The sequence below is a fragment of the Choloepus didactylus genome, chromosome 1 (genome assembly GCF_015220235.1).
Source record: "Choloepus didactylus isolate mChoDid1 chromosome 1, mChoDid1.pri, whole genome shotgun sequence".
Lineage (NCBI taxonomy): Eukaryota > Metazoa > Chordata > Mammalia > Pilosa > Megalonychidae > Choloepus > Choloepus didactylus.
Genome location: NC_051307.1, coordinates 193,783,895 through 193,806,497, shown reverse-complemented (window position 1 = coordinate 193,806,497; position 22,603 = coordinate 193,783,895). Strand labels below are relative to the sequence as shown.

The window sequence follows — 22,603 nt, the reverse complement described above, 5'->3', positions numbered from 1 at the left end:
AAAAGTCAGTGTGCTAAAAGCCTGACACATTGAGAGGTCAAGTGTGAGGAGGTCAGGAGTGAGGACTGTGCTCTTCTGTTTTTAACCATGTTTCCTCATTTATTTTTCTCTGTTTATTTCTTCAAAGATCATCTTTTACATTCATATTAAGTCTCTTTATAGCTTGAACTGATTTCATTGTGACTCCAGATTTTTCAGAAATTTGATATCTAAAAGCTGCATATTGAATTCTTCCTAACTAATATTTGTTTTCTTCACCAAAAAATTGAAAATGAAGAGCGTTCCCTGCTGATAGTTGTCATTTACTTGACAGCGCTGGTGCTGAATATATAATATTGCTCTGCATCTCCTGCAGTATCAGGAGTCAGAATGGGCTCGCTCTGTGAGTGGCACCTATTAATTAACGAAGGCAGAAAGATTTCACTGAAGCAGAAGATTGTCATGAGATAACAGACCTGCTGTGTACAAATGCTAAAATAACTTTTGCAAAATAGGATTTTAACAAAGCAGATTTATTTTTCAAAGTAGAATGCCTTGGTTCCATGACAGCTTTCTGTCCCTTCTTTTTATTTTCTTATTTTTATAGCTCTTCATATTTCTCTAGTGCTGTGAGAGACCACATTCTTTGTGAAGCCCTCCCCTTACCTTTCTTATACTTTTCTGTTCCTATTGCCATTTTTTTAAAAAACTGATTGTTAAAATATTTTTTTTTGTATTTTTTTTTCCCCTTCCTTTTTGCCTTTTTATTTATTTCACTTACAGTAAAGCCATCTAGCATAGCAGGTAATGGCACAGACCATGAAGCCAGATGACCTTGGTGAAGTTAACCTTACGTCTCTGAGCCTCAGGTTCATCACCTGTGTGATAGAGGTGTTGAGGGGATATTGGATAATCTATAAAGCACTTAGAATCGTACCTAGCACACAGTAAGAGAGACGTAAAAGTTGTTGCTGTTACTACTGTTTCCCTGCACTGGCTTATTCCAATGTCTAATGTTTAGCTTTAGAATATTGACTTATATCTGACAGTTTGTTATCCTGCATCTTTATTGACCGTATATGGAAGTAATTCTCTATGTGGTGTTTTAACTGGTTTAGAAAGAAATAATATGATTCACTTTCCACATTCTGACTTATAATTATGTAAGATACATATCATTATATATGGAATTATAAAATACCTGACAGAAACTTCAGAGATCATGGCGTGCTCCTTCTTCATTTTCGGATGAGGAGATTCAGGCTGAGTGAAAGGGAGCAAGTTGTCCATGGTCAACTCAGGCCGAGGCAGAGCTGAAACCAGGATGCGTCTCCAGACTCTCAGTCCATGTGCTTTCTGTTCTAACATTCCTCCTCTCTGCTAGAATTTAAGTGATGTAGTTTTCTTCCCTATGTTTGGCCAACCAAAAAGGCAATTCATAAACTTTTCCCAGGAAACAATGTAGTGACTATAGTGTGTCTCCAGTATGAATTGAATTCTCTAAGTTCTTGGTCCCCCAGTTGATGCAGATTTGGAGGTACATCATTTTACTAGAAATAGTGGCTGAGTTCTTCCTGATAAGAGATGACAGACTAGGCCAAAGCAACTACTTTTGCTCCCTCCCTGTATTGAATCACCACTGTCATTTGCCACTGTAACAAATTATCACAAACTTTGTGTCTTAAGAAAACACAGATGTATTCTCTTACATTTTTGAAGATCAAATGTCTTAAATCAAGGTGTTTTGGGACTACAGTCCTTCTGGAGGCTTCCGTTTCCTTGTCTTGGAAATCCAAGCTGGAAAGCTTATAGAGGCCACCTTGATCCCTTCCTTGTAGCATTCCAACCTCTTGCTTCTGTAATCACATCTCCTATTCACTATTCACTCCGATGGTGCCTCTCTTTTATAAGGACCCTTGGGATTACATTGGGCCCACTTGGATAATCCAGAATAATCCCACCACCTCGAGATCCTTAATCACATCTGCAAAGTCCCTTCTGCTGTATAAGGTAGCAGTCACAGAGTCTAGGGATCAGGATGTAGACATTTGTGGGGGAAGGGGGTAGTGGGAATCATTATTTAGCCTACTATACTACCACAGCACCACTAAAACAAGCCTTCTAAATTACAGAACTCCAGGGAAAATTAAAAAGTTGCCCAGGAAAAGAAAAATAATCATAATTTTCTTCATAATTTAGTTGGGAATTATTTTTATATATCACAGCAATGTTATCACAAATATCAATCTGATTAGAAGTAATATATAACTGTCGTGGGAGAGTGGGGAGTGAGAAGTGTGTGCATGTGAGATGGGAGTGGGGAAGGGAGCTGCATCTTATACCCCATGGTGGAAGTCAACAGATATAGCCTATAACTCAAAAAATCTTGAAGTAGCAATGAAACATGTTTAGAGAAAAAGAGGAAAATAATAATAACAACAACAAAAAAGCGATTCAAAAGAAAAGGATGGAGAGAGAGAAAATAATGCACAGAATAAGGAAAATCACTAAGTAACTTGAAATTTAACTACTGGAAGACTATTAGCCTGTTCCACTAAAAGATTTTAAAAAGTAAGAGCTCTCTTGTTACACTGTAGTTGGGAACTTCTCTTAAAAGAGCAAAAAGGCAAAATTATATTGGTAAAAGCTGAGGACTTTTGGGGATGAATTAGGATTGCCAGTGACCCTAAAGTTAAGTCAACTGTTTGAAGAGATTGTTACCGTGAATGAAGGATACTTATAGAAAAACTACACAGCACAAAGAAATTTTATGTTCTAAATTTTTAGTTGGCTCACAAAACAGTTTGTACTCACCCTGGCCCTGGAAAGGCACAAAAGCAAGGTCAGTCACTACTACCCAGTCCCAGCCCAAGCACCAATGGTCAGGTTTGCTCGCATCACCAGCATCTAATGAGATCGCATGGAGGCAGTCCACCACAGCTCACCTATAGAAGAAATGGACAAAAAGCACCTCCTGTGTTGTCTTGTCTGATTTGGAATGGGAGTATAAGAAAAAATGAAAAAATTTGGAGTATAAGAAAAAATGAAAAAATGATAAGAAAAAATGAAAAAGTGGAGTATGATAAGAAAAAATGAAAAAATGAACATATTTTGCTTTTATAACTAATAAAAAATAGGAAGTCTTTACCACTTTGTATTGCCTACAGGATAAAATCTAGAGTCTTCCATCCTTAAGAATCTTAGGAATCTGACCTCAGGCTATCTTTACCTTGTATTCTTCCTGTTCTCTTTCACTAGCCCTATATGCTCGCCTACCAACATTGCTTCAATACAGCATGCTCAAATCCCAAATGAAAATCTTTCTCCTGTTTATGGACTGAGCCAAGCACGTCCTCCCCCTACCTTCTGCCCGTCCAAATACTGGTGTCCTGCAAAGCCCACTTCACATCCCTCCTTCCCCACGAGCATTTCTGTGCCTTCCCATTCATCACCATCTCCCGTGACCGATAACACCAAGCTGGTATGTTATTCTGTGATCTTTTTCACACATGGGTATCTTTATACGGGCCTGGAAGAGATGGGACTATTCTTTGACATTTTGCCTGACGCATGGGGCTCCTTCGTAATACAGCATGCTGAATTGAAGCTGGAATTGAATTAGCATTTTCAGGCTTTGAAGGCAGACTCCAGGCTGTGTTGCTGCAGAGGGACTGTCTCCCTCCTGAGAGGGTTTCCTTCCCTGCGCCTCCTCCCCACTCTTTCTTCCCAGCACTTTTCCTGGGCATTGCCAATGTGTTATTAATCTGTTCATTCTTTAACCCATTTCCTGGTAGAAATTGGAAAGTGATTTTATGTACCTGTAAGTTAATAAGTAAGATTTACTATCTGGATTTGAATTTGGATTTGAAATCAACATCCACTTCTATTTTTTTAGAATCTCACTTACAGAAATTGTTCCAGATATATTTGTTTAAACCTAAAGTACTCCACTAACTCTGAGTGATCAAAATCCGTGTATCTTCAGTGTATAATCCCTGAAGTGTTAAAATTCTCCTTTTGGGGGTTTTGTAAATGGGTTGTTCTATCCAAAAGCCTTACTTCTCAATATGCAAGTTGTGCCTCTTTTTTTGGCCACACAGAAAAAGGTTTACATGCTGCTAAAATTCAAGGCTCTTCCTAAACCAGAAAAGGGCACTGTAGCTCCCTGGGACAGGTGGCCAGAATAAATAATATACGTGAATAATTCAATACAGTGTTCTCTTCTGTCTGTGGAACTAAGTGCTAAATTGATTCTGTGCTAATCGTAGGAAGATCCAGACACCATTGAGGGCTCAAAGGGAGAGATGGGCAAGTTTGTTCTTAAAATACTCTCATGTGCAAAGTTTTCTTTGGAAAGTGATTCAGAAAGAATGCTCTGAATACAGAGGCTCTTCAGGTTTTTGGAAGAAAAAAAATTTAATTAAAACATTAACCTCTGTCCTATTTGAGAAGTCTCCAGCCTATGATCCATGATGTTCTTTCACACTAAATTTTTATTGGGTTGTTTTATTTTAGCAGAACACAGAATTGTGAGTTAGTTATACTCATGAAGCTAAACCTGTATATTGTTTCTCCCCTGACCAGGAAAGCCCAAACGCCTGCAGACCCCTGGTGCTTGGGCAGGGTACAAGCGTGAGACACCCCTTTCCCTGGAGAGAGGGAGGCAAAGTACCAAGCCAGACAGAGCACAGAACTGGGAGTGCAACTGGGAGTGCAAATGCGTGAGGAGGATCAGAGTCAGGGAGAGGTGGTGGCCTGCCACCAAGCCCAAGTGTAGACACCCGTGGCCTCCCAAGCACTGCTTTTGCCAACCTTTGCAAGGGTGTTGGACATGGGCTTAATGGGGCTGGAACCTCATAGGCAAAAACCTATACTGAGATGGTCCAGCAGCTTTTTAACCTCATAATGTTTGGACACATTTTTGTGTTGGGTCATTTCTTTTTGTGGGTGGCAGGTTTGTTAGCCTTTGGGCAGAAGAGGTTAAGTGTGTTTGGATGCTATGACTCAGACTCCATGGTTCATAGATACCTCCAAGTGCCCAATCAGTGTGTCCAAGACAGGCATTGCCATGTTCACCTTCCCCTTCCTATTTAAAAGCAGGCTTTGGGCTGAGCTGATTTGATGTGGTTTTGGTGGTTAAGCATTGGTCTATTGGGGAAAGAACAATTTCCCCACATTGAATTGCACAAAAGCAACACTTCTATACTCCTCTCTGGATTGTCTGTTTAGTTGACTTTAATGAATCCTGGTGGAAATGACCGCATATTTGCGTGATGTCAAATGTAAAATTATCCAGGAATAGAAGTAGGAAGCTTCTATTTAGAGAGATTACATTTGGATTTATAGTGTTGCATTCAAATCATTAATGATATAAATATAAAGTACTTTTCAAAGCTTGGAAGTTCAAAGTATACTCATACCAACTCTCTAATCCAACAGATTTTGAAAAAGTAATAATAGAATAAGGACACAATGACTGGAGCTAGGAACAGCTCATGCATATTAATATTCCCAGAACATTAAACACTTGAAGATAAGTTATGGGGATGGCTCCTTTAGAGATTTGGTTATAATTAATACAAAATAATTGTCAGATATTTTTGATGAGTTTGTTATAATTTATGCAAAATCATTCTTGGATCTTTGACTTAATACATTTTGGTTTCTTTTAGAGATGTTAGAATGGACTATTATGAAGTTATTTTGATGGTATTTGACCAGGAGAGTGGGGAATATTAGATCACTATCCCAGATGCCTTTGCATAGCATCTCTGAGGGGCATGACAGGCAATCAAGACAGAGAAACCCTTTCTGTCATGCTGGTCCACGTAGAGGGTTCCCTTTAGACACACTTCCTATACCAGGTCCTTGTGGAAACAAATTTGGCTGTGGTCTTCTTGAATATTTGTCTCTGTGCTCCAACTTTAGTCTTGGATCTTAATGCTCTCTTGCAAGAAAAGCCTTCTTCCCTCCTTCAAGCAGATATACCAGCTAGCGTCAATGGAAAGAGGCAAGAGACACAGCAAGGGGTTGTGCAGGGGATTGGAGCAGAGCTGACCTAAGCAACTACATCTCAGATCTGGTCTGCACCAGGGAGGAGAGAGAGGAAATGAGGCGGACAAAGGAGTGCAGGGCTCTGACTGTGCCATATTCTCACCTGCCTTCTTAGTGCAAAAGGAAGGTAGAAGAGAGCCTTGCACCTATGCCGCTGACGTTTTAATCCCTTGGATGTTTCACTCTGGAGAACACAGCCCTGGCAATACCTTTGAACTTCACCCCATCTCTTTGGAGGTCGAGTGTTTTTGTCTTGATTGTGAAATATCTGTGGAGAAGAGTATATGTAGGGAGACAGAGGAATGTGAACCTCCTTCCCACCATACCAAGGGCTGCTACTTTGGCTCCCAGTGTCCCCTCTTAGTGGATATGGACAACTGGTGGTGTCAGCCTTATGCAAATGAAGATCCAAGCCCTCCTGCCTTCCAAGCAGATTGTGTTTTTTAACCCTTTGTCTGGGGGAAATTCTGGAGAAAGCATGGAAACAAATGTTTCAGAACCTGCATGGTATGGAGGAAAAGGCAAAGGAGAAGATACAGCAACCTGAAGTCTGATTTCATTCCACATGACCTAACAGCTTCTTCTACTTTGCTAATGCTGCCAGAATACAAAACACCAGAAATGGACTGGCTTTTATGAAGGGGGTTTATTTGGTTACAGTTACAGTCTTAAGGCCATAAAGTGTCCAAGGTAACACATCAGCAATCGAGTACCTTCACTGGAGGATGGCCAGTGGTGTCCGGAAAACCTCTGTTAGCTGGGAAGGCATGTGGCTGGCATCTGCTCCAAAAGTTCTGGTTTCAAAATGGCTTTCTCCCAGGACATTCCTCTCTAGGCTGCAGTTCCTCAAAAATGTCACTCTTAGTTGCACTTGGGATATTTGTCTTCTCTCAGCTTCTCCGGAGCAAGAGTCCACCTTCAACGGCTGTTTTCAAACTGTCTCTCATTTGTAGCTCCTGTGCTTTGTTCAAAGTATCCCTCTTGGCTGTAGCTCCTCTTCAAAATGTCACTCACCTCTGCACTGAGTTCCCTCTGCCTGTCAGCTCATTTATATGGCTCCACTGATCAAGGCCCACCCTGAATGGGTGGGGCCACACCTCCATGGAAATAACTCATCAGAGCTATCACCTACAGTTGGGTGGGGTGCATTTCCATGCAAACAACCTAATCCAAACATTCCAACTTAATCCCCACTAATATGTCTGCCCCACAAGATTGCATCAAAGAATATGGCTTTTTCTGGGGGACATAATACATTCAAACCAGCGCACAGTTCTACCAATGAAAGCCGTCAGTAACCTAGATACTGCCAAATCAGTGAAATTTTTCACCCTTTGGTATTGTGCCAATTGGGCATTCTTGACTACTCCTCTTTTGTTGTTGTTGTTCGAGTCATCCTTTGATTTCTGTGGTATTTCATTATGATTCTTTCTCTGTTATACTAACACCTTTGCCTCTAACTCCTTTATAAATCTCTGTTCCTGTCTGAGATCTACTCAACCCTCAGTCTTTGACTCTGTGCCTCTCTACGTGTTGCTTGTTCTTGGGAACTTTCCTCTCTAGTCATCTCCAACTTCTCTTTTTCCAGTCTTGACTGCTAACCAGTTTCTAGACCTTAAGTCTCCAACTGCCTTTGAGTATTAGCAGTTTCACTGCTCTTCTGTTCCCTCAAATTCAGCATATCTTAAAAGCTAACTTACAGTTCCAAGAAAATTCACTCCCCCTTTCTTCCAATGATAGTATATAGTTCCTTACTGAGTCTTTTTGGCTGCAACCCACCGATACCAGGAAGTTAACGAATTGCACTCGTTTCATAATGTTCCTGCCTTCCTCCTTTGCTTCCCTCCACATCACCACCACCTGGTCAAGGCATGACTGTAGCAGCTTCTTTGTCCTGATTCCCCTCTGGGGCTCCTAGAGGCTGCAGGGTTGATGAAAGTGCATGGGCTTTGGAGTTATATGCAGGTTCAAATCACTTCTATGACTTGTACTTAACTCTTTGAACTTGAAGTGGTTACTGGAATATCCTGGCTTTTTGTTTTCCAGTAATAAAATGGTGCTATCACTATCTACCTCATGGAACTATTATAGAATTCAAGTGAGATGGTAAAGGGAAAGAGCCAAGTAAAGTGCCATAGCAACTGTTCAGAAAACATTTTAACATCATCCCTGTCCAGGCTGCACACATTGCTTTATCTTCCTCAGACACTGCTCCAGTCTATCCCAGCCTATTTTTTTAAGCTCTGTATTTTAAAATTTAGGTATACTTTGTATGCAGTGAAATGTGCAAATCCTGTATATACAGTACTGTCAGTTCTGAAAAATGCATACACTTCTGTAACCCCTGCCCCATCAAAGTATAGAGCTACATCTATTGTCCTAGAAATTTCCTCCATGCCACTTTTCCTAGAAGCAATTACTATTCTAGTTTCAATCAACAGAGTAGTTTTCTTTTGAATATTATATAAATCTTTTCATGCAATTGAGTTTATATACTTCTTTTATTTCTGGCTTTTTTCACTCAGCGTTATGTTTTTGAGATTCATCCATGTTGTTGTGAGATTCATTCATTCATTCCTTTTGATTACTGAGTAGTATTCCATTATATGAATAGACCTCAATTCGGTTATTCATTCTCCTGTTGATAGAATCTGGGCTGTTTCTAGTTTGGGGCAATTTTGAATATAGCCCTGATGAACATTCATGCACAGATCTTTGTGTGGACATATTTTTCATGTCTCTAGGATGAAGAGCCCTAGAAGAAATACTAGGTAATATAATAAATATATATTTAACTTTACAAAGAACTCCCAGCTGCTTCCCATTAGCAGTGTCTGTGAATTCCAGTTGCTCCATATCCTTACCGACATTTGGTGTTGTCAGTTTTCTTCATTATAATTATTCCTGTCTGTGTGTGGTGGTATCTCACTGTGGTTTTAATTTGCATTTCCTTGATAACTACGGATGTTGAGCATTTTTCATGTGCTTATTAACTGTTCATATATCTTTTGTGAATTGACCAAGTCTTTTACACATTTTCTACATAGGATTGTCTTTTTTAAATTGAGTTATAGGAATTCTTTATATATTCTAGATATAAGTTCATTGTCAGATATCTGTGCTGTGAGTATTTTTCCCAGTCTGTGGCTTGCCTATTTTTTTTTTAAGGGTGTCTTTTAATTTGTAGAAGGTTTAATTATTGCTGAAGTCTAATTTATCACTTTTTCTTTTACAGTCAGGCCTTTTTTATTCTTAAAAAATCTTGTCTACCTCCTAGCTGCAAAGATCTTCTCTTACATTTTCTTCTAGAGTCTTTATAGTTTTAGCTTTTATGTGTAGATCTATGCTTATTCTGAAATTAATATTTGTATATTGCATAAGGGAAGTGGTCAAGGATCTTTCTTTTAAAAATATTCAGTTGTTCATCCCTACTTACTGAAAATAGTTTCTTTGCCTAATGAATTCCCGTGTTGAAATTCATTTGACCATATAAATCTTGGTACATTTCTGGACTCCATTTCAGTACCAAGAATCTTATTTGTCTGCCCTTTTGCCAATATCACATAGTCTTGATTTCTGTAATTTTATAGCAGTTCTTGAATTCATGTAATACAGACCTTCCAACCTTCTTCTTTTTTAAAAATATTTTTGTTCTTTTGCATTTCCATATAAATTTTGGAATCACCTTGTTAATTTCTATAAGAAAACATACTTGATCTTCTTAAGAAATCCTAATATCCTGTCCTGACATTTTAAAACATGGTGTTTAAAAGCTTTCAGAAATTTACAAGAAAAAAGACAAAGATCTACTAGAAAAAATGGGCAAAAGAGATATAATAGATACAGTAAGAAATACACAGCACCTGGCTACACCTATTAAATATTATTGCCAAAAGAATTGAACCTGAATTAAATTGAGCCTGTAGGTCTAACTAACAGTTTATAGGAAATACAGGGATAGGGGTAGAACACCGCAAGAGAATCTACAGGAAAAAATGTTCTAATGTCTCAAGCAAATAAATGGCATGAAAAATTGTAGGTGGGAGAATGACTGTTAGAGAGTAAAGGGGACTTACAGTATACAACAAAAGGGAATGTGTGGATCTGGTTTGTATCCTGATTCAGACAAACTAATTGTACAGAGACAGTTGTGCATTAAGTATATTAAGACATTTTGTTAATTTTGTTAAGTGGTAATGGCTTTGTGTTATGTTTAAAAAGGGTCCTTTTCTGTTAGACTTACATGGAAGTATACTATAGCTTGAAAGCGGAGTGCCTCCTGGTGCGATGCATGTGTTGTAATAACTGCTGTTCTGCACTGTATGTCATTCCTGTGATGTCAGGTCTTGTCCTTTGATAAATTTTCCCAATCTTTAATTCTGCATTCCCTCCAAGTATATTTATCTTCAGCTTTGTGGCTCAGTTTTTTGGTGTTGTGTGTGTGTTTTTTTAAAACTTCTTGGTAGTTGGGTGACTTGTACCTGTTTCAACCACAAGGAGTACAACTTTGATGCTTCTGTCATTTTGGTGTCTTTTCTTCCTTTTGTGGCAAAATTAATTATCTTTGTACTCTAAGCATTACTTTGCACTTGTCCTAGGGAAAGTAGATTGGTTTACTGGAAGTGACAATGCACATTGTTTGGAAGAGAAGCCAAAGCTGTGAAGACTGTGTTTGGCAGTTGCCATCCAGTTAATGATCTGGGGCCCAGGGAGAAAAACTTCCTTACCACGCCTGCCCCGCACCCCCACACACAACTGCTTGTGTAAAGTACTCGTTCTTGAAGATTCCTTTATTTTTTTAGGAAACTCTGATTCAGGATCTACCAATGCACAAGGTTCTAGTCGCAACATTATTCCTTGTTGTATTTTCACCATATTTATATCTAACTCAATTTTGTGTAATCAAGATTAATGCTGGATAATATTAACAATAAAGGTGCCAACTTATATGTGATGAATAATATCTCCAAAATGTGAAAATGTGTTTGGCTTGACAAACTGCCAAACTAATGGTGGTGAAGATTGACCACACTGTGTGTGGTTTTGGGAACCCTTGCCTCAAAATCACCTGGGGACCTTGTTTAACAGGTATATTCCTAAATCCCTTCCCAGGCTCCTTAGGAGACTCTCTGGGAGTTGGACCTGGAAACCTGCATTTCAGACAGTGTTCCCAAGTGGATCTGATGCAGAATAAAGTTTAAGAGCTGCTTCGAGTTCATGCACTGGATGGCATGGTATATTTTAAATTTATGATGAATATTCTTTCCTTCTCCCTATTATCTCTTAGGACTCGTCAGTCACGTCTGTAACCTGTTCACTGAAACTGCCAAACTGTGCTTGGATGTGGACAGCAAAAGCAGCAATGAGACGGCAGCCGCACTGCTGTTTTCCCTGCTTGATATTTTGCACAGCATGCTGACCTACACATCCAGTGTTGTGCGGCTGGCTTTGCAGGTAGAGGACCTCTTTTCCCATGTTTCAAGTAGCCCTACTCCAAGTCATGCTTCTCCTTCATTCTCTTCTTTCTAATCTTCCTCTAGCATGTTTTTTATTTTGTGAAAGAACATATATAATTCTATATAGAGAAACTATCAATAAGCTATCTTTGGGTGACTAGTGTCAAGAACAGAATTTGATCACAAAATCTAAAGGGAAAGCAGGGAGGGCCTATTAAGCAAAGACTTAAGAGGGCTAGTTGGGCAGCTTCCCCTTACCCAGAAGGTCATTGCCTAAGGTGCACCTAGGGTCAGCCAAGGAAATGTGCAATCTTTCTTGTCGACAGCTGGCACTCCAGCCCACCCTCAGCAGGCTGAGTTAGCTTGTTATAAACGATAGATGGAGATTTTACTGACACATATACCCACACATGATTGTGTGCATACACACCTAGATACACACGCGTGCATACTCACACATATGCAACACATAAAGTCTGTTACTTGCTTCCCTTTATAGCCAGTAACATGGGATGGCAACATTGTTTTGAAGCACCAGAGGTGTATTCAGGGACTATGGAAAATGTCAGTTTGCTCCATACAGTAACCTAGATTGACTTATTTCATGCTCTATGGAAGAACGGAGATGTGGGTTGAGTACTTTCCATATTTGATGTTGGTGCCTCCACATGCCTAATTCATTTACTGCTCTCTCTAACCTACTGAGTCATGTGAAAGCCATGTGGCTAATATGAATTCATTGTGAATTATATCAAACTGTAGCATACTGTTTGGATAGATGCATAAGCCAAAATTGAAGCCACACTGTTTTGATACTGTGCCAGAAGTCACAGCAGCAGAGCCAAGAATGGATCCCTAGACCCTGGTTTAGCCTCTGCCATTCATCATTATGAAAAATGGCATCTTCCAGCCACAGTGAAGCTGGCCTGGTATTTAATTAGTCTAAAATGCTTCAGTAAATAATTTCAACATCAACAAATACTGTAGATACTTAGTATTTAATATGAACTTGTAAAGGCCCTAGGTGAAAATGTCTTTGAACTTCCTATTTTTTTTTTATTTGCTCATCTATAATATTGAGTACATTTAACATACTTGAGGAGTCCTGAATGGATTTCTCTTAGCTTTTTATCTGTTTTCTAATAAGTCTCTCTAAAGAGAAACTTGTGTCTTATTTCAGATTTCATAGTGGTAGTTGTAATTTTTGAGATGTAGTAGATAGATACTTTCGTAAGACATTGGATGCTAGTCTGTAAAAAGATTGTCTTGTAGCTTGTAGATAAAAAGGATCAGAATTTAAAGAACTCCAGAAAAATGGAGTGATTAGGTAGATATTCAGGAGTGTTTTAAAGAAAACTCCTTAATAGAAAAAAATTTTCTCACTCTCTTTTGTTCAATTTTGCTAGTGTGCCAATAGATCACTTTTTTGTTTTTTTCTTCAATACCACTGTGTGTTTTTACTGCTCTCATCTTCCTAAATCCTCCTCATAATATCTGTCACACATTGCTTTTGGTACTGACCATCAACTTTGATCTCTGTGATGCCTGGTGTCAGTTTGAAAGAGATAGAGTCCTTGAGACTGAATTAAGGGAAAGTGTAGGAAAAAGAAATGGAGTGTGATTAAAGACATCCTTCCGAAACACTGAGCTATCAGTACTTTCCAAACCCATTTAAGTCACCTCTACCATTTGTAAACCTGCTCCATGCTGGGGATTCTTCTGCATTCAAAACCTGTGTCCACTTCTTACAGGAGCATCTCTGACATAGAAGGACAATGTTTGGGTTGATGAGTTTAGAGATGCCAGCATTTAAAATGATAATAGTGCTCAAGATTTATGAAGCACTTTTTCTTTCCTTGGAGGATGGTGGTTTTGTGATGCAAGAATGTGCCCTGGGGAGGTGGAGAGTGGGAAGTGGCAGTTTCAGAGTTTCCATCAGGCATTCAGTCCCTACTGCCCACCCTGCTGTAACCCCTGAGGGAGATGTTGTTACTGATTAAGGGCTCCTGTCCTACACATACAGAGGCCAATAATATGAGAAAAGAAAGTTTTGCAAGTTCAACCAGCAAGGAGACAGGAGGCAAGCTTCAATTCTGTCTCCCCAATCTGGGAAGTAAGGGAAGTTTTATGGGAATGGGAGGTGAGATGTGGGGCAGAGGTGGGGAGGTTTGACTTGGCATAGTCCGACTGGTTAACTACAGAGTTGTCCGTATCTGGTAGAGTGGACTTAAGTCAAATCTTCCTTATTGAAGGGCCTCTCGAATTTGATTTGCTTCTGATGTCTCCCTGTCCTTGTAATATTGGTTCTGAGAGAGGTGACCTTTGTTCCTGGTGTCTTAAAGATCGTCTAAAGGACAAGAGTCTGTGTTTCACACATGCTTGAGTTATATAGCTTGCGGTCAAGCTTGGCTGCCTGCAAAACAAGCTCAGGAAGATTTGTTAGATAAGAAGTTCTGCTAAACTATTTGTAGCCCGCCCATGGTTTCAGTGTCACTGCTAGAAACCAGTGAAAGATGTGGAGGCGGAAACATGCTGGAAAATCACTGGTGTTGAGGGGCACGTAGACTTTGCAGGCTGGAATGCTTTTTTTTTTATTATTATTATTTTATTTATTGAGATTGTTCACATACCATACAATTATCCAAAGATCCAAAGTGTACAATAAAACAATCAATTGCCCCAGTGCCATCATACAGTTGTGCATCCATCACCACAATTAATTTTTTTTTTCAATTTTTAGAACATTTTCATTACTCCAGAAAAGAAATACAGCCAAAACAACAAAACGAAACTCAAATCCTCCCATACCCCTAACTACCCTCCTCCATTGTTGACTCATAGTATTGGTATAGTACATTTGTTACTGTTGATGAAAGAACGTGAAAATACTACTAACTGTAATTAGTTTGCAATAGGTATATTTTTTCCCTATATGCCCCTCTATTTTTTTTTAAAGTTTCAGAGTAGTATTTAATTTTCAGATATTTATAATCATCTTATTTGATATCACAAAATAGTGGCCATGTTATAAATTTTACAGATGAGGATATTGTTGCACTATTCTCACCATACATAGGTTGCAGAACAAATCTGAATACAGATCAATACTTCCCCTTCTTTCTCCTTGGTATATTTACAAACATGCCTACACATAACCCTTGCTATTCAAATTATTTTTATCTGAACCAAGGAACTAAATGCATTGAGATAATTTTGTTTTGTTTATAGGAATTCTCACTGTAAACTATACAAGCTTAGGAATCAGAGAGTAAACAGATTTTTTTCTTTTTTTTTTTTGCCAAACCCTCTATCTGAACTCAGAAGCTAAAATGGTTCAGTATTTTCCATTAACTATGCAATAAATAGCAAATCTTGGGTCCACAATTAATGTTCTTTTGTTTCAGTGTATGAAATAGAAGTTAATAATTGCCACTTAAATTTAGTGGTTCAGTGACTACAATAACAGATGTCTCTCCATATATAAATAGGCATTTTCACCAACACTGCTCCCTATATGCCTTTGCTCTATATACCCCATGCCTGTCTCCAGACAATGGCATCTCATCTACACCAACCAATAAAACATAATTGAGAATACACATTTTTCAATGGTCTCAAAAAGTGTAAGAGTATTCCTTTGGATTTTCAAAAGAAGTCTATATAATAAATTTAATAGTTTTTAATTATTCTTAGTCTAATTCCTGTTTTATCAATTAGGAAACTAAGAGTCATCTCACAAGTTAAGTGAGATGACCACATTTACAATCAGCAAGTCAGAAAAGTGAGGCAAGTATCTTCATCTTCTGACTTCTAGTGTTTCAGAAAGAATGCCATACCATAATCCTGAGTTATCCATTTGAAATAGAGTGAAAGAAATGGTAGCATGGAATAGGATGTGATACCAAGTATGTTTTCTCCTTCATAATGTCACCATTCTGCAATGTCTGTTTATTCCTCTCTGAAATTCAGAATTAAAAATAATTTAATATAGGGTTGTGTCTTATGATGACTATGATGATAATAAAGCCAAACTTATATTCAGTGGTCACTATATGGCTTAAAAATGCATCTTCATCTAATATTATGGAACCTTTCTCCATCTCTCTCTCTCCTTTCTTTGTTTCTCTGTAGGTAGGGCTCCTGTTCTAGTTTGCTAATGCTGCCAGAATGCAAAACACCAGAGATGGATTGGCTTTTATAAAAGGGGGTTTATTTGGTTACACAGTTACAATCTTAAGGCCGTAAAGTGTCCAAGGTAACACATCAGCAATCGGGTACCTTCACTGGAGGATGGCCAATGGTTTCCGGAAAACCTCTGTTAGCTGGGAAGGCACTTGGCTAGCGTCTGCTCCAAAGTTCTGGTTTCAAAATGGCTTTCTCTCAGGATGTTCCTCTCCAGCACTCTTAGTTGCTCTTAGGTTGTTTGTCCTCTCTTAGCTTCTCTGGAGCAAGAGTCTGCTTTCAACGGCTATCTTCAAAATGTCTCTCATTTGCAGCTCCTGTGCTTTCTTCAAAGTGTTCCTCTTGGCTGTAGCCCCTCTTCAAAATGTCACTCTCAGCTGCACTGAGTTCCTTCTGTTTGTCAGCTCATTTATATGGCTCCACTGATCAAAGGCCCACCCTGAATGGGTGGGGCCACGCCTCCATGGAAATATCTAATCAGAGTTATCACCTACAGTTGGGTGGGGCAAGTCTCCATGGAAACATTCAAAGTATTCCAATCTAATCAGCACTAAAATGTCTGCCCCACGAGATTGCATCAAAGAATATGGCTTTTTCTGGGGGACATAATACATTCAAACCGGCACAGCTCCCTTTAGTACCTCAAGTAGGGCAGGTCTTTTATTAGCAAAATCTGTCAGCATTTGTTTGTCTGTAAAAAATTTAACCTCTCCCTCAAATTTGAAGGAGAGCTTTGCTGGATAAAGAATTCTTGGTTGGCAATTTTTCTCTCTCAGAATTTTAAATATGTCGTGCCACTGCCTTCTTGCCTCCATGGTGGCTGCAGAGTAGTCATTACTTAGTCTTGTGTTTTTTCCTTTGTATGTGGTGAATTGCTTTTCTCTTGCTGCTTTCAGAACTTGTTCCTTCTCTTCAGTATTTGACAGTCTGATCAGAATATGTCTTGGAGTGGGTTTATTTGGATTTATTCTATTTGGAGTTCGCTGGGCATTTATGCTTTGCGTATTTATGTTGTGTAGAAGGTTTGGGAAATTTTCCCCAACAATTTCTTTGAATACTCTTTCTAGACCTTTACCCTTCTCTTCCTCTTCTGGGACACCAATAAATCTTATATTTGGATGTTTTATTTTATCTATCATATCCCTGAGGTCCATTTCGATTTTTTCAATTTTTTTCCCCATTCTTTCTTTTGTCTTTCGTTTTCTGTTTTGTTGTACTCCAGGTCACCGATTCGTTGTTCAGCTTCCTCTACTCTTGTGCTATGAGTATCCAGAGTCTTTTTAATTTGGTCAGCAGTTTCTTTTATTTCCATAAGATCATCTATTTTTTTATTTTACTCTTGCAATTTCTTCTTTATGTTCTTCTAGGCTTCATGTCTTTTATATCTTGTGCCATGCTCTTCTTCATGTCCTTTATATCATGTGCCGTGGTTTCATTGTTTGTCTTTAGTTCTTTGATTAATTGCTCTAAGTACTGCATCTCCTCTGATCTTTTGATTTGGGTGTTTGGGTTTGGGTTATCCATATCATCTGGTTTTTTCACATGCTTTAAAATTTTCTGTTGTTTTTGGCCTCTTGGCATTTGCTTAACTTGATAGGGTTCTTTTAGGATATGTATGCTAATTCAGAGACTTCTCTCTAATTTGTCAGATCTACAGCTTGGTGGCGTACACTTTCTCTGACTAACCAGCAGGTGGTGTCTGTGAGCCACCTATTCCCCTCAAGCCAGTTCTCCCCAACTTTGTCTTTGTGGTGTGTGGGGGTCTGATTCTTGTGGGGTCCGACTGGTGTACCAGTTTTGCCTGTGTACTAGGTGCTGTCGACCCTGAATGTGGGGCATGTGTCTGAGCAGTTAGGGAGTGAGGGCGGCTTTAACAATCAAACCTCCCAGTGTTTCTGGAGATTTAAGGCTGCTGCAAGAGTCTAAACCTTCATTTTAGTCTCACCACAGATTGTCTCTGCTGCTGACCTACAAGTCGTTGGTATTGGCGTAGGGTCCCTGGGATTTCCGAGTGTGTCCCTCTGGAATGCTTTTAATTCAAATCCCAGTCACACTACTTTCTACCTCTATGACCGTGGCCAACTTACTTCATCTTTCTAAATGTCCATTTCCTAATCTTTAAAATAGATTTGATAATGACTATTCTGCAGGGTCATCATGAGAATTAAATGATAAAATAAAATATAGTTACACACATATCTAAATATAAAGTACTTTAACATACCTGGTCCAGGGAATGTAACCACTAAAAGGTTGCTGCACCATTACCAGCAACAAGAAGAAAGATGTTCACCTTTTTGGCTCCTGGGGTTTCCTGCAGGCCAGGGCTTCCTCACTCCTGGTTCCTGGCATGCAGGAGGGCTCACAGTTCATATTTGCTGGCCTGAACTAACTCCTAAAGGCTTTTTGTTTTATGTTACACTTACTGTGGGTTTAGTACAGGGCTGGACATCTGTCATTATAGCAGGGATCATAAGGAAAAAAGGTATTAGCTCTCAGGGAGCTTATGGCTTGGTAGGGAAGACTGTCAACAGGCAAATACTGAAGCACATCATCATCATTTTACATGTGTGAAAGCCCAGGATTGAAAGGTACAGGATGCTGCACAGTGAATAAGGGGAAAGGAAGGCCTAAACCTGGCTTGAGGGTTACACAAGGCAAATATTTGACATTAGAATCCAGGTCACCAGGCTTCCCAGTCTGGGCCTTGCCCATCATTTCTGAGGTCACATAGGAGAGTCTGATATTCTCTTGATAGTAGGACAATTCAACTGCTGTTATTTGCAGATGTGCTGCTGTTGCCAAAAGACTGAATGCGGCCACTGCCTCTTCCTTAGTCTCATGCACACATAAAGGCTGCCTGTGGTTGGGGGCTGTCATCCCTATTTTTAGTATCTCTTGGAATTATCCAGTCTGATTCCTCCATGGCCCTCTCTGGGTTGCTCTTCCCCAGGGACTTCTCTCTCTCTCTGGTTGTTGCATGCAGGTGTGATTTTACTTCCATAGCCTACAGGCCAGCTCATGTCCCTCCTTTTGAAAATGTCAGTGATGCCTTATCATCTATTCACAACTTTCTCATTCCTTGGTGAAACATCCAAGGCCTTACACACTCCTGCCCCAGGTTGTCTTTAGAGCCTCAATAGCCAGTCCTCCGTGCTTTCCATACCCAAGCTAGACAGTTGCCTCTCCATTTTCCAAATAGATTCCTTACCTTTCCTCATGGAATTTCCAGCACTTCTAGCCACATTATTCCTCATCCTCACCAGCCAAACTGAGTCAAATGCCACTTTCTCCTACTTCCCCCCACCACCCAAACTTTGTTTCTACCTCTATTATAGCAGTTATCACCTTCTACCCTCTAGCACAGTTGTTTGGAAGCTTACCATCCTTTTAATTAAGCTGTGAACTCTTAAAGAAAAGGGACTGAGTTATACTCATCTCTGTATCATGAGTGGTACACCTGAGGGTGTTTGGGGAGCACAGTGGACATTGATTGAATTTAATTGCTCTGGGCTACACTACTGAAAGTTGAGCTCCAGGGTATGCACCAACCTGTTTGGGACATCAAACAGCAATAGCTTGGAGTTCTGACTGTTTCTTGTTCTCTCCAGATGCCTTACCTTTATTCAGCAAACCTCTGTTGAGTGCCTTTCCCTATGCACTGAATTCATGTAGCAATGCAAGATGTTGTAGAATCGGATTAAACTTGGCCTTTTTTAATGCTGAGAAGTTAGCATTCCAGTATCTCATTTTGGATAATGCTGTTTCAGTTTGCTACAACTGCTAAAATGCAATGTACCAGAAATGGATTGGTTTTTATAATGGGGATTTATTGGTTTACAAATTTGCAGTTCTAAGGCTTTGAAAATATCCCAATTAAGGCATCAACAGGATAGTACCTTCTCTGAAGCCACTGGCATCGCAAGTTCCTCTTTCAGGTAGCAAGGCACATGGCCAGCATCTTCCAGTCCTTCTCTCCTGAGTTTTGTTGCTTTCAGGTCCTGGTTCTTTCAGCTTCTGTGGGTACTTGTTTGCTTCTCCTGGGGCTTTTCTCTCCCAAGCTTTCTGGGTGTTTCTCTGAGCTCTTTGGGTATTTCTCTCTCTGAGCTCTCTCTGGACTTTCCCTGTCTTTTATAGAGCTGCAGCATTCCCTTTCTGGATCTCTTGGCAACTTTGCATAGAGATGGTGGCCAATTGCTGGTATCTGGGTCAGGGTCTGGGTGTGTCTTGGTGACAATAAGAAATAATTGTGTGGATCCTGGATACTCTGGAGGACCACTGGATATCTGGGCAGTGTGTACTTGTTCTTCTGGCCCCCATCGGCTTACTTATATGCATTTGGAAAGGAAGCCGTTGGCACCATGCCCCTTGACTGCTGCCCAGGATCCTGATTTGCCTTATCTCTCCCAAGAGGGAATCAGCCATCTCTGAAGAATAATGTGCTAACATTGAAAGGCCATCTCAGATGGTGCTTCAGGAGGCAAGAGTTCAACAGCCAATATTCAGAAAGTTTCAAGTCTCTAGGATAGGGCTGCACATTCACATTGGGGAGGAAATTCTACCTTTCTGATAAAGTTATTTGGCAGGAGGATGGGCTCCAAGCTAATGATTGTTGTTGTTCCCCTTAGCTGTTTGACTAAGCCTCAACTTGTTAAAGACAGGTATCCTATTTTCAGTAATGTCCTTCTTACCTAAACAAAGGCAACTAAAATTGTCCCATATTACAGAAGGAAACTTGATAATTATGAAGAGGACTCTGGAGTCTGGTTCATGACCGAGGGTGGGGCAGACTGCCACTGGCTCTAATGTCTCTGGCTAAGTTCACAACCTAAATAGGGTTTTGTTTCTTCTCAGTGAGAGAATGTGAATGGAATGTGTACACACGAGAGCAGACACAAAAAATACTCAGTACCTTTTTTCAATGTAAAATTATTTGTTTCTATGATAGAAATCTCCTCTGTAGCAGACCCTTCTATATAACTCCTGGTAGCGGACACATTTAACAGAAAAATCACTCTCTTCAGTACTCATTTCCATTGCCATGTAAACACATACTTCCTAAGGAATATAGACCTGCATTTGAAGTATATCTGCACAGTGATACGTTGGACAAACATTCCAGATGTGATTTGAGGTTGGGTATGCTTATAGAGAAGGAAAGCGGAGCATCTTGCATTTGGTATGCATCATACAATGTGCATAAAAATGCCTTGAGCATGGGTGATTTGGAGTCAGAAAGCCTGGGTTTATCTCCCGGCATTGTTACCCATTATCTGTGGAACTTAAGACAAACTACATAGCTTCTCTAAATATCAGTGTTCTTCTCTGAAAAAATGGGGATAACCGTATATGGCTTCAGGGTGGTTTGGAAAGATAAGGTGCTTAGCCACCCAGGAAGATGAACACAGCCCTCACTCCTCCATTGACAGCCCTGGTTATTGCTTCATCTCCGAGCTGCCCTGCTCGACCTCTGTACTCTGAGCTGGTGGCCACGGCAGGTGTGCACACGCACTCTTGTTGTAACAGAGCAGAACTTCCCTTCGGGTCCTCCATCTGTCCCACACTCTGGTGACCAAGACCAAATGCTTTTTTCAGCCTCCTTCATCTGCTAGACTAAGTGGACCTGTCTTCTACAGCCAAGCTGACTAATCAACCTTTCTCTTTCCCTTTCCCTGTTCAAGGCACAGAAGTCTGTCTCGGGAGGGGACACTCAGGCTGCAGAAGACCTGCTGCTACTCAGCAAACCTCTAACAGACCTCATTAGCCTGCTCATTCCACTGGTAAGAACTGACCTGTTTGGGTGTCTGAGAACATTGTGGGGGTTGAAGTAATTTTATTTGAATTTCATGTTCTCTTGAGTTTTCACAATAGATTTTAATTCCTTTCAAAACTAGAACCAGAAGAAATTTCAGAAGGTGATTTAACCTGGAAATACTAAATTTCTACTTAATTTTAAAACCAGAGGTTTATCATTTCTATAAATGAATCTTTATGTAAAGTAGAATCTCAAATCCACTTACCTTCTTAATGAATGCAAGGTGAAACATTCGACAAACGAATTCCAAGAAGGAAGAAGTCCATTATGAAAATAAATTTCTTTTCAAAAAGATATTTTAGAGTTAAACTTGGCATGCAGGACTCTCCCAGAAATGTAGAAGCAGAGATAAGGACTTAGAACATGCCCCTGTAATCTTCACAGAAATGGGATGAAATAAATAAATAAAACAGGTAAGATCATATGTGACCAGTGAACATTTCAAAAAAAAAGTTAGCAAAAACTTAGTTTGGACCAACTAGACAGTTTTAACCACTTTTAAAGTGAACCCAAAGAATAGACCCATGAATCCCACCCTTGGACAGAGCAGTCAGCCAGAGGTCAGTTGATGAAATTCCATAAAATCTCATGGAAACCTTGCCAGACTTGTGGATCCAAGGACTGGGAAGGAGGTAACGCAGGGGAATGTATCACTTTTGGTTCCCACTATTCATTGCAGAAAAGTAGCTGTTCAGTTCTGTAAAGGCTGCTAGGATGTGTGTGTGTGGTTTTTTTTTTTCCTCCCCTGTGGCTAAGAGGAAAGCCAATGCAGTTTGGATGAATAATTCCATAAAATTAATTGTGTTCTTCAAAAATAAAGTTAGTTGGTAAAAAATGACAGAGAAAAAGAAAGAAAAAATCAATGTTGGGTTATATTAAACAATAGTATACATGAATTAGGAGTCACCAAAAAGTGGCCAGTGGGCTCCCAGTGAAGTGAGGGAATGGCTCCAAACCCCAGGGAAATGGGCATGCTCCTGACAAAGTGGAAGGATCGTGGGTATAGAACTTTGCATGGAGTGACAGGGAAAATAGCAAAACCAACTACTCCAGCTTAGAGTGGGAGAGCTGAACGACAACAGCCAGTTCTCTCACAGGCTAAGGGCAGCAAGCAAAT

The 22,603-nt window shown here is 39.8% G+C and overlaps 1 protein-coding gene across 4 annotated transcripts in view; it reads left to right on the top strand.

Annotated features, from left to right (window-relative positions):
• The window catches only part of ULK4 (unc-51 like kinase 4), a 703,242-nt gene that overhangs the window by 490,172 nt on the left and 190,467 nt on the right, over nt 1–22,603 (top strand). For all 4 annotated transcript variants that reach the window (XM_037847819.1, XM_037847826.1, XM_037847812.1 and 1 more), the window contains 2 exons: nt 11,321–11,487; nt 21,353–21,451. In XM_037847819.1, the coding sequence (XP_037703747.1) occupies nt 11,321–11,487; nt 21,353–21,451 (266 nt within the window). Of the gene's footprint in view, nt 1–11,320; nt 11,488–21,352; nt 21,452–22,603 lie in introns of those variants that run through there.